At 47.1% G+C, this 16,206-nt stretch overlaps 1 protein-coding gene across 1 annotated transcript in view; it reads right to left on the bottom strand.

Annotated features, from left to right (window-relative positions):
- The window catches only part of LOC144503445 (X-ray repair cross-complementing protein 5-like), a 292,714-nt gene extending 276,953 nt beyond the window's left edge, over nucleotides 1-15,761 (bottom strand). The window contains exon 1 of the mRNA XM_078227765.1: nucleotides 15,708-15,761. Coding sequence (XP_078083891.1) covers nucleotides 15,708-15,725 — 18 coding nt within the window. The 5' untranslated portion in view covers nucleotides 15,726-15,761. The remainder of the gene's footprint in view (nucleotides 1-15,707) is intronic.
- Nucleotides 15,762-16,206: the final 445 nt, after the last annotated feature.

The raw sequence follows: 16,206 nt of genomic DNA, 5'->3' as shown, positions 1-16,206 counted from the left end.
AGTTGGGCCAAAGGGCCTGTTTCCATGCTGTAAACCTCTATGACTTGATGGCCTGCTCCCTAGGGTATTAAAGGAGGTGGCAGCAGAGATAGTGAATGCATTGGTTGATTGATTGTGATATTTCAAAATTCCTTGGACTCTGGTAAGGTCCCGGTGGATTGGAAACAAGCTAATGTAACGCATTAAAAAAGGTTGAGAAGCAAAAAGCAGCAAACTATAAGCCAGTTAGCTTGCCCTCTGTGGTGGGGATGTTGCTGGAATCAATCATTAAGGAGATGAATGAGTATTTGGAACGGCAAAGCTCAATCCACCATTGTCAGCAAGGGAAAGTCATGCTTGACAGACTTGCTTGAGTTCTTTGAGGACATAACAGCAAGGTGGATAGTGGGGAACCGGTAGATGTGGTATATCTGGACTTCCAGAAGGCATTTGACAAGGTGGCGCATGAAAGACTGATCCAGAAGGTGAGATCGCAGGGGACTGGGGGGGTAGAGTACTGGATTGGATTGAAGATTGGCTGACTGATAGAAGGTTGGGATAATTGGGTCCTTCCCTGGCTGGTGAAATGTAACTAATGGGGTGCCACAGGGGTTAGTCCTCGGACCTCAACTGTTTACAATCTATATAAATGATCTACAAGCAGTGACAGAGTGTAATGTAACAAAATTTGCAGATGAAATTAAAATAGGTGGGAAAGCAAGCAGTGAAGATTTTACAGACAGATATAGTTAGGCTAGGAGAATGGCAGATGGAGTTTAATGTGGATAAGTGAGGTTGTCCATTTTGGCAGAAAAAATAGAAAGGCAAATTATTACCTAAATGGAAAACAGATTCAAAATGCATCCAGACAGAGGGATCTGGGTGTCTATGTTCATGAATCGCAGAAATTCGGTATGCAGGTGCAGCACGTAATAAAAAAGGCAAATGGGATGTTGGCATTTATTCCAAAGGGACTGGAGTATAAAAGTAGAGAAGTGTTGTTGTAATTGTATGGGGTGTTGGCAAGACCACATCTGGAGTATTGTGTCCAGTTTTGGTCTCCTTATTTGAGGAAGGATGTGGTAGCATTGGAGGCAGTTCAGAGGAGGTTCACCAGATTGATTCCGGGGATGAAAGGGTTGACATATAAGGAGAGATTAAATAAACAGTTTGGGCTTGTACTTTTTGAAGTTTAGAAGGATGAGAGGGGATCTGATCGAATTATACAAAATTTTAAAAGGGATTGATAAAGTAAACGTAGACCAAATGTTTCCTCTTATGGGGCAATCTAGAACAAGAAGTCACAGGTATAGGTTGAAACATAGAAACATAGAAAAACTACAGCACAAAACAGGCCCTTTGGCCCACAAGTTGTGCTGAACACATCCCAACCTTCTAGACCTACCTATAACCCTCCATCCTATTAAGCTCCATGTACTCATCCAAGAGTCTCTTAAAAGACCCTATTGAGTTTGTCTCCACCACCACTGACGGCAGCCGATTAGCTTCTGTGTGAAAAACTTACCTCTAACATCTCCCCTGTACCTACCCCACAGCACCCTAAACCTGTGTCCTCTCGTAGCAGACATTTCCACCCTGGGAAAAAGCCTCTGAGAGTCCATCCGATCTATGCCTCTCAACATTTTATACACCTCTATTAGGTCTCCTCTCATCCAACGTCTCTCCAAGGAGAAAAGACCAAGCTCCCTCAGCCTATCCTCATAAGGCATGCCACTCAATCCAGGCAACATCCTTGTAAATCTCCTCTGCACCCTTTCAATCTTTTCCACATCCTTCCTGTAGTGAGGCGACCAGAACTGAGCACAGTACTCCAAGTGGGGTCTGACGAGGGTCTTATATAGCTGCATCATTATCCCCGGACTCCTAAACTCAATCCCTCGATTGATAAAGGCCAGCACACCATACGCCTTCTTAACCACCTCCTCCACCTGCGGGGCCGATTTTAGATTTGAGAGGCAGCAGATTTAAAACTGAGATGAGGAGGAACTACTTCTCGCGGTGGGTGGTAAATTTGTGGAACCCGCTGCCCCATAACGCGGTGGAGTCTGAATTGTTGAATGGTTTCAAGAAAGAGATAGATATATTTCTAATAAGAAAGGATTAAGGGGATATGAGAAACAGGTGGGGAGATGGATTTGAGACCAGGGAGAAGTCAGCCATGATCTGACTGAATGGTGGAGCAGGCTCGAAGGGCTGAATTTGCCTACATCTGCTCCTAATTCCTATGTTACTAACATGGAAGCTTTGGACAGAGTGCAAAGAAGGTTCACCAGGATGTTGCCTAGTTTTGAGGGTATTGGCTATGAGGAGAGGTTGAATAAACTCTGCAGTCTCTCTCCCACCGGTTGAATAAACTCGGGTTGTTTTCACTGGAAAGATGGAGGCTGAGGGGAGACCTGATAGAGGTCTACAAAATTCTGAGAGGCATAGACAATGTGAATAGTCAGAGGCTTTTCCCCAGGGTGAAAGTGTCAATTACAAGGGGGCACTGATTCAAGGTGAGAGGGGGAAAGTTTAAGGAGACATGCAGGGTGGGGGGGGAGGTTTTTCACACAGAGAGCGGTAGGAACATGCTGCCAGAAGAAGTGGTGGAAGCAGGCACATTAGCAACATTTAAGAGGCACCCGGATGGGTACATGAATAGGGAAGGAATAGAGGGATATGGACCGAATAAGGGCAGAAGGTTTAGTGAAGGCATCATAATCAGCATGGGCTTTCTCTGTTCTTTGTTCCAACCTACGGGCTCTTCCATCCAGAAGGACAAAAGCAACGGATACATGGGAACACCACAAGTTCCCCTCCAAGCCACTCACAAAGAAAAGAACAAAGAAAATTACAGTAGAGGAACAGACCCTTCGGCCCTCCAAGCCTGCACCATCTGAACTAAAACCCCTACCCTTCCGGGGACCATATCTCTCTATTCCCATCCTGTTCATGTATTTGTCAAGACGTCCCTTAAAAATCACTATCTATTCTGCTTCCACTACCTCCCCCGGCAGCGAGTTCCAGGCACCCGCCACCCTCTGTGTAAAAAACTTGCCTCGTACATCTCCTTTAAACCTTGAATTTAAAAAAAGTAGTGGTGTGACCACCTCCCTAAACATGCTATCCACAATGCTTTCAGAATACTTGGAGAGTTTGATAGAATTAGAGTAGGCAGTAGTAACTCGTTAGGTGGGGTCAGAGTAAGGGGCTAAAAGAAGACTAAATCAGTTAATATGCATGTAATTAATGCATGGAGTGTAGTTAACAGCCATAGGTTGCCAAATGGAATTATGATTTCATTGCTATAACAGAGACCTGGCTCAAAGAGGTGCATAACTGGGCATTAAATATTCCTGGGTCCAAGGTGTATAGGATAGATAGGAAAGGGAGTGAGGGGGGCAGGATAGGGGGCAATAGCAATAGTGATTAAAGATTATACCACAGTACTGGAGAGACAGGATGTTCCAAAGTCAAGGATGGAATCTCTGGCTAGAGCCAGGAAGTGAGAAAGGTACAATAACATTGTTTGGTGTAGTATATGGGGAGGCAATGGCATAGTGGTATTGTCACTACGATTCTATGACTAGTAATCCAGAGACCCAGGGTAACGCTCTGGAGGCCCAAATTCAAATCCCACCATGACAGATGTTGAAATTTGAACTCAATAAAAATCTGGAATTAAAGTCTAATGACCATGAAGCGATTGTCATAAAAATTCATTTGTTCACTAATGTCTTTATGAAAGTAAATCTGACATCCTTACATGGCCAGACTGACATGTGACTCTAGATCCGCAGCAATGTGATTGTCAAATAAATGCCCTCTGAAATGGCCTAGCAAGCCACTCAGTTCTGGGCAATTAGGGATGGGGAATAAATGCAGGTCCAGCCAGCGACATCCACATCCTATGAAAGGATTACAAAAAGACCACCAACTGGTAGAAAGCTTGTAGAAAAACAAATTTGTCATGAAATTACAGAGAGGTGCAAGAATTATAGAGTAATTATAATGGGGGAATTGGGAAAATGTTAGAGTCCATTATAAAGGATGTAATAGCAGAGCATTTAGAAATAAAATATAATCAAGCAGAGTCAGCATGGTTTCATGAAGGGGAAATCATGCCTGATGAATTCATTAGAAGTTTTTCAGGTGGTAACCAACAGGATAGATGAAGGGGAACCAGTAAATGTAATATCCTTGGGTTTCTAAAAGCATGAGAAAGTCTACTTAATAAGATGGTTTTGGGTGTAGTATATTATCATGAATATAGGATTGGCGAACTAACCTGTAATTAGTGACGTGCCACAGGGATCAGGGCTGGAGCCAGAATTATTTACAATATATATTAATGACATGGATGAAGGAAGTGAATGTTCTATTGCCAAGTTTGCTGATGTCACAAAAATAGGTGGGTAGGCAAGTGGTGAGGATGACACAGAGAGTCTAGAGGGATATAGACAGGTTAGGTGAATGGGCAAAAACTTGGCAGATGGAATATAATGTAAGAATAAAGAACAAAGAAAATTACAGCACAGGAACAGGTCCTTCGGCCCTCCAAGCCTGCATTGACCATGCTGCCCGACTTAACTAAAACCCCCTACCCTTCTGGGGACCATGTCCCTCTATTCCCATCCTATTCATGTACTTGTCAAGACGCCCCTTAAAAGTCACTACCGTATCCGCTTCCACTACCTCCCCGGGCAACGAGTTCCAGGCACCCACTACTCTCTGCGTAAAAAATCTGCCTCGAACATCTCCTTTAAACCTTACCCCTCACACCTTAAACCTATGCCTCCTAGTAATTGACTCTTCCACCCTGGGAAAAAGCTTCTGACTATCCACTCTGTCCATGCCTCTCATAAGCTTGTAGACTTCTATCAGGTCTCCCCTCAACCTCCGTCGCTCCAGTGAGAACAAACCAAGTTTCTCCAACCTCACCTCATAGCTAATGCCCTCCACACCAGGCAACATCCTGGTAAATCTTTTCTGTACCCTCTCCAAAGCCTCCACATTCTTCTGGTAGTGTGGCGACCAGAACTGAACACTATATTCCAAGTGCGGCCTCACTAAGGTTCTATAAAGTGTTAAACTCAAGTTTTAAACTCAATACCCCGGCCGATGAAGGCAAGCATGCCGTATGCCTTCTTGACTACCTTCTCCACCTGCATTGCCACTTTCAGTGACCTGTGTACCTGGACACCCAGATCCCTTTGCCTATCAATACTCCTAAGGGTTCTGCCATTTACTGGATATTTCCTATCTGTATTAGACCTTCCAAAATGCATTACCTCACATTTGTCTGGATTAAACTCCATCTGCCATCTCTCCGCCCAAGTATCCAACTGATCTATATCTTGCTGTATCCTCTGATGGTCCTCATCGCTGTCCGCAGATAGCCACATGAATGGAGTGGGAATGGAGGGATACAAAAGAATGGTCTAGTTGGGACCAGGGAGCGGCGCGGGCTTGGAGGGCCGAAGGGCCTGTTCCTGTGCTGTATTGTTCTTTGTTCAAATCCACCAACCTTTGTGTCGTCCGCAAACTTACTAATCAATCCAGTTACATTTTCCTCCAAATCATTTATATATATCACAAACAGCAAAGGTCCCAGCACTGATCCCTGAGGAACACCACTTGTCACAGCCCTCCATTCAGAAATGAACCCTTCCACTGCTACCCTCTGTCTTCTTTGACCGAGCCAGTTCTGTATCCACCTTGCCAGCTCACCTCTGATCCCATGCGATTTCACCTTCTGCACCAGTCTGCCATGAGGGACCTTGTCAAAGGTCTTACTGAAGTCCATGTAGACAACATCCACTGCCCTCCCCTCATCAATCATCTCCCTCACTTCCTCGAAAAACTCGATCAAGTTCGTGAGACATGACCTCCCCTTCACAAAACCATGTTGCCTCTCAGTAATACGTCCACTTATTTCCAAGTGGGAATAAATCCTGTCTCGAAGAATCCTCTCCAATAATTTCCCTACCACTGATGTAAGGCTCACCGGCCTGTAATTACCTGGATTATTCTTGCTACCCTTCTTAAACAAAGGAACAACATTGGCTATTCTCCAATCCTCTGGGACCTCCCCTGTAGCCAGTGAGGATACAAAGATTTCTCACAAGGCCCCAGCAATTTCCTCCTTTGCCTCTCTCAGTATTCTGGGGTATATCCCATCAGGCCCTAGATTTAGAACATAGAACATAGAACATTACAGCGCAGTACAGGCCCTTCGGCCCTCGATGTTGCGCCGACCAGTGCCTACCATTAATGTTCCTCAAGAACCCCAATACCTCCTCCTTTTTGATCTCAACATGACTCAAACTATCTACACATCCTTTCCCAGACTCATCATCCACCAAGTCCTTCTCTTTGGTAAATACTGACGCAAAGTACTCATTTAATACCTCGCCCATTTCCTCTGGCTCCACACTTAGATTCCCTCCCTTGTCCTTGAGTGGGCCAACCCTCTCCCTGGCTACCTTCTTGCTCTTTATATATGTGTAAAAAGCCTTGGGATTTTCCTTAATCCTGCTGGCCAATGCTTTTTCATGACCCCTTTTAGCTCTTCTTACTCCTTGCTTCAGTTTCTTTCTACTTTCCTTGTATTCCACACTTGCTTCGTGTGTTCCCAGCCTCCTAGCTTTGACAAATGCTTCCTTTTTCTCTTTGACTCAGCTCACAATATCTCTCATTATCCAAGGTTTCCAAAACTTGCCATACTTATCCTTCATCCTTACAGGAATGTGCCGGTCCTGAATCCCTATCAACTTACACTTGAAAGCCTCCCACATGCCAGATGTTGATTTGCCCTCAAACATCTGCCCCCAATCTACATTCTTCAGTTCCTGCCTAATATTGTTGTAATTAGCCTTCCCCCAATTTAGTACCTTAACTTGAGGACTACACTTATCTTTATCCATCAGTACCTTAAAGCTTACTGAATTGTGGTCACTGTTCCCGAACTGCTCCCCTACTGAAACATCGACCACCTGGCCGGGCTCATTCCCCAATACCAGGTCCAGTATGGCCCCTTCCCTAGTTGAACTATCTACATACTGTTTCAGGAAGCCCTCCTGGATGCTCCTTACAAACTCTGCCCCATCCACGCCTCTAGCACTAAGTGAGTCCCAGTCAATATCGGGGAAATTAAAATCTCCCACCACAACAACCCTGTTACTTTTACACCTTGCCAAAATCTGCCTACACATCTGTTCCTCAATCTCCCGCTGGCAGTTGGGTGGCCTACAGTCAACCCCCAGCATTGTGACTACACTTGTCCTATTCCTGAGCTCTACCCATATTGCCTCGCTGTATGAGCCCTCCAAGGTGTCCTCCCGGAGTACAGCTGTGATATTCTCCTTATGTGGAGATGCCGGCGTTGGACTGGGGTAAACACAGTAAGAAGTTTAACAACACCAGGTTAAAGTCCAACAGGTTTATTTGGTAGCAAAAGCCACACAAGCTTTCGGAGCTCTAAGCCCCTTCTTCAGGTGAGTGGGAATTCCCACTCACCTGAAGAAGGGGCTTAGAGCTCCGAAAGCTTGTGTGGCTTTTGCTACCAAATAAACCTGTTGGACTTTAACCTGGTGTTGTTAAACTTCTTACTATATTCTCCTTAACCAGTCGTGCAACTCCCCCACCCCTTTTACATCCCCCTCTATCACGCCTGAAACATCTATATCCTGGAATGTTAAGCTGCCAATCCTGTCCTTCCCTTAACCAAGTCTCTGTAATAGCAACAACATCATAGTTTCTAGTACTAATCCAAGCTCTAAGTTCATTTGCCTTACCTGTTACACTTCTCGCATTGAAACAAACGCACTTCAGTCCACCAGACCCTCTCCGATTTGCAATCCCACCCTGCCTGCTGTTTCTCTGAGTCTTACTGGCCCTACTCTCTCGTGCCCCTTCAGCTAATTCACTTTTGCTTTGGGTCCCACCCCCCAGCCAAACTAGTTTAAATCCTCCCGTGTGACACTAGCCAACCTCCCGGCCAGAATATTTGTGCCCCTCCAGTTTAGATGCAACCCGTCCTTCTTGTACAGGTCCCATCTGCCCCAGAAGAGACCCTAATGGTCCAGATATCTGAAACCCTCCCTCCTACACCAGCTGTTTAGCCACGTGTTGAGCTGCACTATCTGCCTATTCCTAGCCTCACTCGCACGTGGCACAGGGAGTAATCCTGAGATTACAACCCTAGAAGTCCTGCTTTTTAACTTTCTACCTAACTCCCTAAACTGCTGCTGCAGGACCTCATCACTCTTCCTGCCTATGTCGTTAGTACCAATATGTACCACGACCTCTGGCCGTTCACCCTCTCCCTTCAGAATGCTTTCTGTCCATTCAGAGATATCCTGGACCCTGGCACCAGAGAGACAACAGACCATCCTGGAGTCTCTTTCACGTCCACAGAAACGCCTATCTGTACCCCTAACTATAGAGACCCCTATAACTATTGCTCTAGTCCTCTTTGTCCCTCCCTGCTTAACAACAGAGCCAGCCGTGGTATCACTGCTTTGGGTGCTGCTGCTGATATCCCCTGATAGCCCATCCCCCAACAGTATCCAAAATGGTATACTTGTTAGAGAGAGGGATCACCACAGGGAATTCCTGCACTGACTGCCTGCCCCTTCTGGCGGTCACCCATCTATCTGCCTGCACCTTCGGTGTGACCACATCTCTAAAGCTCCTATCTATGACACTTTCCGCCTCCTTCATGCTCCTAAGTGCATCCAACTGCTGCTCCAACCTATCCATGCGATCTGTAAGGAGCTGCAATTGGGTGCACTTCCTGCAGACATAGTCGTCCGAGACGTTGGAAGCGTCACGGATCTCCCACATCTCACAAGGAAGAATAAAGGAGCTGAATATTATTTAAATGCAAAGAGACTTCAGAAAACTGAAGCACAGAGGGATTTAGGGGTCCTTGTGCATAAATCACAAAAAACTAGCAGGCAAGTTGAACTGTAAATTGGCAAATGGAATGTTGGCCCTTATTTCAAAGGGAATGGACTATAAAACTGGGGATGAGAGTTTTGGTAAAAGCAAAATACTGCAAATGCTGGACTCTGAAACAAAACAGAAAATGCTGGGAAATCTATCAGGTCTGACAGCATCTGTGGAGAGAGAATAGAGCCAATATTTCGAGTCTAAATGACCCTTCGTCAGAGCGGGCATCAAAGAAATTGCAGATGTAGGTGGGAAGGGTCTGGACAAGAGAGTGGAGTCAAGATAGGAGGAAATGTGTTGAGTGGGGCAGGAACAGGCTGACATGATGGGCCTAATGGGCCAGTCCTGTTTGTGGATTTTGGAAGGAGGTAGAAGCGGGCTGGCTGGGGTTGGGAGACTATAAGGTTGGAGGCTGTGAAGGGAAGATCTCCAGAGGCGATGATCTCCAGAGACAGTCCTGGAAACAGTGGTTTGATGCTCGGTGGTTGGGTTGATCAAGAGCAGGTACGAGACCTGAGGGAAGGGTCCAGGTGGAGGGGGGACGCTGAAGGTGGGTGATAGGATCTGCTGAATGGGGGAGGACCCCTGCCCAAATAGGTGAGCACGGAGATGAAGGCGGCGAAGAAGAGTTCAGGCTGCCATGAGGAACCTTATCAAAGGCTTTACTAAAGTCCATGCATACAACATTCATTGCCCTGCCCTGGTCAATTGTTCTTGTCACTTCCTCAAAGAACTCAATTAAGTTTGTGAGACACGACCTCCCCTTCACAAAACCATGTCAGAAGGTATGGTGAATAAAGGGCGAGGGCTGGGGTTAGGAAGAATGTGATCCGAGGGAGGAGGTGGAGGGTTCTAGATCGGTGTTGGTATCAATAAAATATCATGGGATCCAGGGTGAGGTAGCCAATTGGATACAAAATTGGCTTGATGACAGGATGGCATGATGGCACAGTGGTTAGAACTGCTGCCTCACAGCTCCAGGGACCCGGGTTCAATCCCCTGCTTGGGTCACTGTCTGTGTGGAGTTTGCATGTTCTCCCCTTGTCTGCGCGGGTTTCCTCTGGGTGCTCTGGTTTTGTCCCAGTCTGAAAGACATATTGGTTATGTGCATTGGCTGTGCTTATTTCTCCATCAGTGTAATCGAAGAGGCAGAGGGATTTTCACAGTAACTTCATTGCAGTGTTAATGTAAGCCTACATGTGACACTAATAAATAAACTTAAAACTTAAAGACAGGGTGGTTGTAGAGGGTTGTTTTTCAAACTGGAGGCCTGTGACCAATAATCTGCCTTGGGGATCGGTGCTGGGTCCACTGTTATTTGTCATTTATATAAGAACATAAGAAATAGGAGCAGGAGTAGGCCATCTAGTCCCTCGAGCCTGCCCTGCCATTCAATAAGATCATGGCTGATCTGAAGTGGATCAGTTCCACTTACCCGCCTGATCCCTATAACCCCTAATTCCCTTACCGATCAGGAATCCATCTATCCGTGATTTAAACATATTCAACGAGGTAGCCTCCACCACTTCAGTGGGCAGAGGATTCCAGAGATTCACCACCCTCTGAGAGAAGAAGTTCCTCCTCAACTCTGTCCTAAACTGACCTCCCTTTGTTTTGAGGCTGTGCCCTCTAGTTCTAGTTTCCTTTCTAAGTGGAAAGAATCTCTCCACCTCTACCCTATCCAGCTCCTTCATTATCTTATAGGTCTCTATAAGATCCCCCCTCAGCCTTCTAAATTCCAACAAGTACAAACCCAATTTGCTCAGTCTCTCCTCATAATCAACACCCCTCATCTCTGGTATCAACCTGGTGAACCTTCTCTGCACTCCCTCCAAGGCCAATATATCCTTCCGCAAATAAGGGGACCAATACTGCACACAGTATTCTAGCTGCGGCCTCACCAATGCCCTGTACAGATGCAGCAAGACATCTCTGCTTTTATATTCTATCCCCCTTGCGATATAGGCCAACATCCCATTTGCCTTCTTGATCACCTGTTGCACCTGCAGACTGGGTCTCATGCACAAGGACCCCCAGGTCCCTCTGCACAGCAGCATGTTGTAATTTCTTTCCATTTAGATAATAATCCAATTTGCTATTATTTCTTCCAAAGTGAATAACCTCGCATTTGTTCACGTTATACTCCATCTGCCAGATCCTCGCCCACTCACTCAGCCTGTCCAAATCTCTCTGCAGACCTTCTACGCCCTCCACACGATTCACTTTTCCACTTATCTTTGTGTTATCTGCAAACTTTGTTACCCTACACTCAGTCCCCTCCTCCAGATCGTCTATATAAATAGTAAATAGTTGTGGCCCCAGTACTGATCCCTGTGGCACACTAGTTACCATCCGCCAACCAGAAAAGCACCCATTTATTCCGACTCTCTGCTTCCTGTCGGATAGCCAATCCCCAATCCACGCTAACACCCTACCCCCAACTCCGTGTGACCCAATCTTCTTCAGCAACCTTTTGTGAGGCACCTTATCAAACGCCTTTTGGAAATCCAAAAACACCGCATCCACCGGTTCCCCTCCGTCAACCGCACTAGTCACATCATAGAAGAATCATAGAAGCCCTACATTGCAGAAGGAGGCCATTCGGCCCATTGAGTCTGCACCGACCACAATCCCACCCAGACCCTACCCCCATATCCCTACATATTTACCCACTAATCCCTCAAACCTACACATCTCAGGACACTAAGGGGCAATTTTTAACAAGACCAATCAACCTAACCCGCACATCTTTGGACTGTGGGAGGAAACCGGAGCACCCGGAGGAAACCCACGCAGACACGAGGAGAATGTGCAAACTCCACACAGACAGTGACCCAAGCCGGGAATCGAACCCAGGTCCCTGGAGCTGTGAAGCAGCAGTGCTAACCACTGTGCTACCGTGCCGCCCAAAATCCAACAAGTTCGTCAACCACGACTTTCCCCTCATGGATCCATGCTGTGTCTGCTTAATCGAACCATTCTTATCCAGATGGCCTGCTATTTCTTCTTTAATGATGGATTCCAGCATTTTCCCAACTACAGACGTTAAGCTAACCGGCCTGTAGTTACCCGCCTTTTGTCTATTTCCTTTTTTAAACAGCGGCGTAACATTAGCCGTTTTCCAATCCGCCGGCACTACCCCAGAATCCAACGAATTTTGATAAATAATCACTAACGCATCCGCTATTACCTCTGACATTTCTTTCAGTACCCTGGGATGCATTCCATCCGGGCCCGGGGACTTGTCCACCTTCAGTCCCATTAGTCTACCAAGCACTGCCTCCCTGGTAACATTAATTGTATTGAGTACCTCTCCTCCTACCAACCCTCTATCGTTAATATTCGGTAAACTATTTGTGTCTTCCACTGTGAAGACCGACACAAAAAACTTATTTAAAGTTTCAGCCATTTCCTCATTTCCCACTATTAAATCCCCCCTCTCGTCCTCCAAGGGTCCAATATTCACTCTTGCCACTCTATTCCTTTTTATATATTTGTAAAAACTTTTACTATCATTTTTTATATTTAGGGCTAGCCGAGCTTCATAACGTATCTTTCCTTTCTTTATCGCTTTCTTAGTCGTTCTTTGTTGTTCCTTAAAGTTTTCCCAATCTTCCGATTCTCCACTATTTTTGGCCACTCTGTACGCATCAGTCTTTAATTTAATACTCTCCTTAATTTCCTTCGTTATCCACGGCTGGTTATCCCTTTTCTTACAACCCTTCTTTATCACCGGAATATATTGTGGCTGAGTACTGAAAAGGATCGCCTTAAAAATCCTCCACTGTTCCTCAGCTGTCCTACCTACCAGTCTGCTCTCCCAGTCCACCTGAGCCAACTTAGCCCTCATCCTATCGTACTTCCCTCTGTTCAAACAGAGGACAGTGGTATGGGACCCTACTTTCTCCTCTTCCATTTGTATCAGAAATTCGACCATATTGTGATCACTTGACCCAAGAGGGTCCTTCACAAGAACACCCTTAATTCTACCTACCTCGTTACACATTACCAGATCTAAGATAACTCGTTCCCTCGTCGGTTCTGTAACATACTGTTCAAGGTAACTATCCCGACAGCATTCTAAGAACTCTTCCTCCATCCCACCCCTTCCAACTTGAGTCAGCCAAACAATATGCAGGTTGAAGTCCCCAATGATTATTGCCATTCCGTTTGTGCACGCATCCATTATTTGCTTGTTTATAACCCTCCCCACCTCAACATTATTATTTGGGGGCCTATAGACCACGCCTACTCGTGTCTTTCTCCCCCTACTATTCCTTATCTCTACCCATAACGATTCCATGTTTTGTTCCTTAGAGCCTATGTCATCCCTCACTACTACCCTGATATTATCTTTTATTAACAGAGCTACCCCACCACCTTTTCCTTCCTGTCTATTCTTCCTAAATGCCTGATACCCCTGGATCTTCATCTCCCAGTCCTGGTCTCCCTGCAGCCACGTTTCTGTAATGGCCACTAGATCATACCCATTAGTGCTGATTTGCACCATCAACTATTAACTTTGTTCTGAATGCTTCTTGCATTCAGGCAAAGTGTCTTTATTCCAGCTTTTATCTGGACCCGATTTGATGAAACGCTATCAACCTCTCCCTCGCCCTCTACTCCTTTAACTACTCGAATGCCCTCATTCACTTGCACTCGCTCCCCCTCCTCTACCATTGATTTCGTAATTCCTCTTACCTCTGCACCCTCCCCCCCCATAAATTAGTTTAAAGCCCTATCTACAGCCCTCGTGATACGATTTATAGTAATGATTTGGATAAGAATTTAAGAGGCATCATTAGTAGGTTTGCAGATGACACCAAGATTGGTGGCATAGTGGACAGTGAAGAAGGTTATCTAGGATTGCAACAGATCTTGATCAATTGGGCCAGTGGGCTGATGAATGGCAGATGGAGTTTAATTTAGATAAATGCGAAGTGATGCATTTTGGTAGATCGGACCAGGGCATGACTTACCCAGTTAAAGGTAAGCGTTGGGGAGAGTTCTCGAACAAGGAGATCTAGGGGTACAGGTTCATAGCTCCTTGAAAGTGGAATCACAGGTGAACAGGGTGGTGAAGAAGGCATTTGGCATGCTTGGTTTCATTGGTCAGAACATTGAATATAGGAGTTAGGACATCTTGTTGAAGTTGTACAAGACATTGGTACGGCCACACTTGCAATATTGTGTACAGTTCTGGTCACCCTATGAGAGAAAGGATATTATTAAACTAGATAGAGTGCAGAAAATATTTACTGGGTGCTACCGGGACTTGATGGTTTGAGCTATAAGGAGAGGCTGGATAGATTGGGACTTTTTTCTCTGGGGCGGAGATCAGGGTGATCTTTAAGTTAAAGTTTATTTATTAGTCACAAGTGAGGCCTACATTAACACTGAGTTGAAGTTATTATGAGATTCCCCTAATCGCCACACTCCGGCGTCTGTTCAGGTCAATGCACCTAACCAGCACATCTTTCAAACCGTGGGAAGAAACAGGAGCACCCAGAGGAAACCCACGCAGACACGGGGAGAACGTGCAAACTCTGCACAGACAGCAATCCAAGCTGGGAATTGAACCCAGGTCCCCTGGTGCTGTGAGGCAGCAGTGCCTGCCACTGTGCCACCTTACAGAGGTCTATAAAATAATGAGGGGCATAGACCAGCTAAATAGTCAATATCTTTTCCCAAAGGTAGGAGAGTCTAAAACTAGAGGGCATAGGTTTAAGGTGAGAGAGGAGAGATACAAAAGTGTCCAGAGGAGCAATTTTTTTTTTACACACAGGGTGGTGAGTGTCTGGAACAACGCAGAGGCAGTAGCCCAGCTTTGACAAAGGATCATCTGGACTTGAAACGTCAGCTCTTTTCTCTCCTTCCTGATGCTACCAGACCTGCTGAGGTTTTCCAGCGTTTTCTCTTTTGGGATGTGGGACAATGGGGATCAGGGATTGCGGATGGGACGTGAGTGAAGCCGGTGTTTCTCCTGGTTTTATTTTGCTTCGTGCCAGTGAGGCGAGGGGACAGAGATCAGGGTGGTGTTGGGGGTGGTGAGGGTTGGAGTTGGTGTGAGTGAAGCGGTGCGATAGGGATCAGGGTGGTGTTGGGGGTGGTGAGGGTTGGAGTTGGTGTGAGTGAAGCGGTGCGATAGGGATCAGGGTGGTGTTGGGGGTGGTGAGGGTTGGAGTTGGTGTGAGTGAAGCGGTGCGATAGGGATCAGGGTGGTGTTGGGGGTGGTGAGGGTTGGAGTTGGTGTGAGTGAAGCGGTGCGATAGGGATCAGGGTGGTGTTGGGGGTGGTGAGGGTTGGAGTTGGTGTGAGTGAAGCGGTGCGATAGGGATCAGGGTGGAGTTGGGGGTGGTGAGGGTTGGAGTTGGTGTGAATGAAGCGGGGCGATGGGGATCAGGGTGGTGAGGGTTGGTGTGAGTGAAGCGGTGCGATAGGGATCAGGGTGGAGCTGGGGGTGGTGAGGGTTGGGGGTGGCGAGGGTTGGAGTTAGTGAGTGAAGTGGTGCACTGGGGATCAGGGTGGTGAGGGTTGGTGTCAGTGAAGCGGTGCGATAGGGATCAGGGTGGAGTTGGGGGTGGTGAGGGTTGGAGTTGGTGAGTGAAGCAATGCGATAGGGATCAGGGTGGTGAGGGTTGGTGTGAGTGAAGCGGGGCGATGTGGATCGGGTTGGAGTTGGTGTGAGTGAAGCGGTGCGATGGGGATTGGGGTGGTGAAGGTTGGAGTTGGTATCAGTGAAGCGGATGTTTCTCCAGGTTTAAATTTACCTTGCTCGCTGGCGCCATTTTCCAGAAGCCTGCATCCGCTAACGCCACTTCCTGGATACCCGGCACATGGCCGGAAGCTGGGCAGTGGCCATGTTGGTAAAGGAGCGTCCGGGCCTCAGGCCTGTTACCGCAGGATTTGCGCAGCCTCCAGCCTCCCAGTGTAGTGGATCGGTCACCTAGAACCATGGTGATTGAACCCGACCGGTGGAGGGATGGGGGTGGGTGTGGAGGGATGGGGGTGGAGGGGTGGAGGGGTGGGGGTGGAGGGGTGGAGGGGTGGGGGTGGAGGGGTGGAGGGGTGGAGGGGTGGAGGGGTGGAGGGGTGGGGGTGGAGGGGTGGAGGGGTGGGGGTGGAGGGGTGGAGGGGTGGGGGTGGAGGGGTGGAGGGGTGGGGGTGGAGGGGTGGAGGGGTGGGGGTGGAGGGGTGGAGGGATGGGGGTGGAGGGGTGGAGGGATGGGGGTGGAGGGGTGGAGGGATGGGGGTGGAGGGATGGGGGTG

Source organism: Mustelus asterias, chromosome 14, assembly GCF_964213995.1.
Source record: "Mustelus asterias chromosome 14, sMusAst1.hap1.1, whole genome shotgun sequence".
Taxonomy (NCBI): domain Eukaryota; kingdom Metazoa; phylum Chordata; class Chondrichthyes; order Carcharhiniformes; family Triakidae; genus Mustelus; species Mustelus asterias.
The sequence above is the reverse complement of the archived record's forward strand: the minus strand, read 5'-3'. Positions and strand labels throughout refer to the sequence as shown.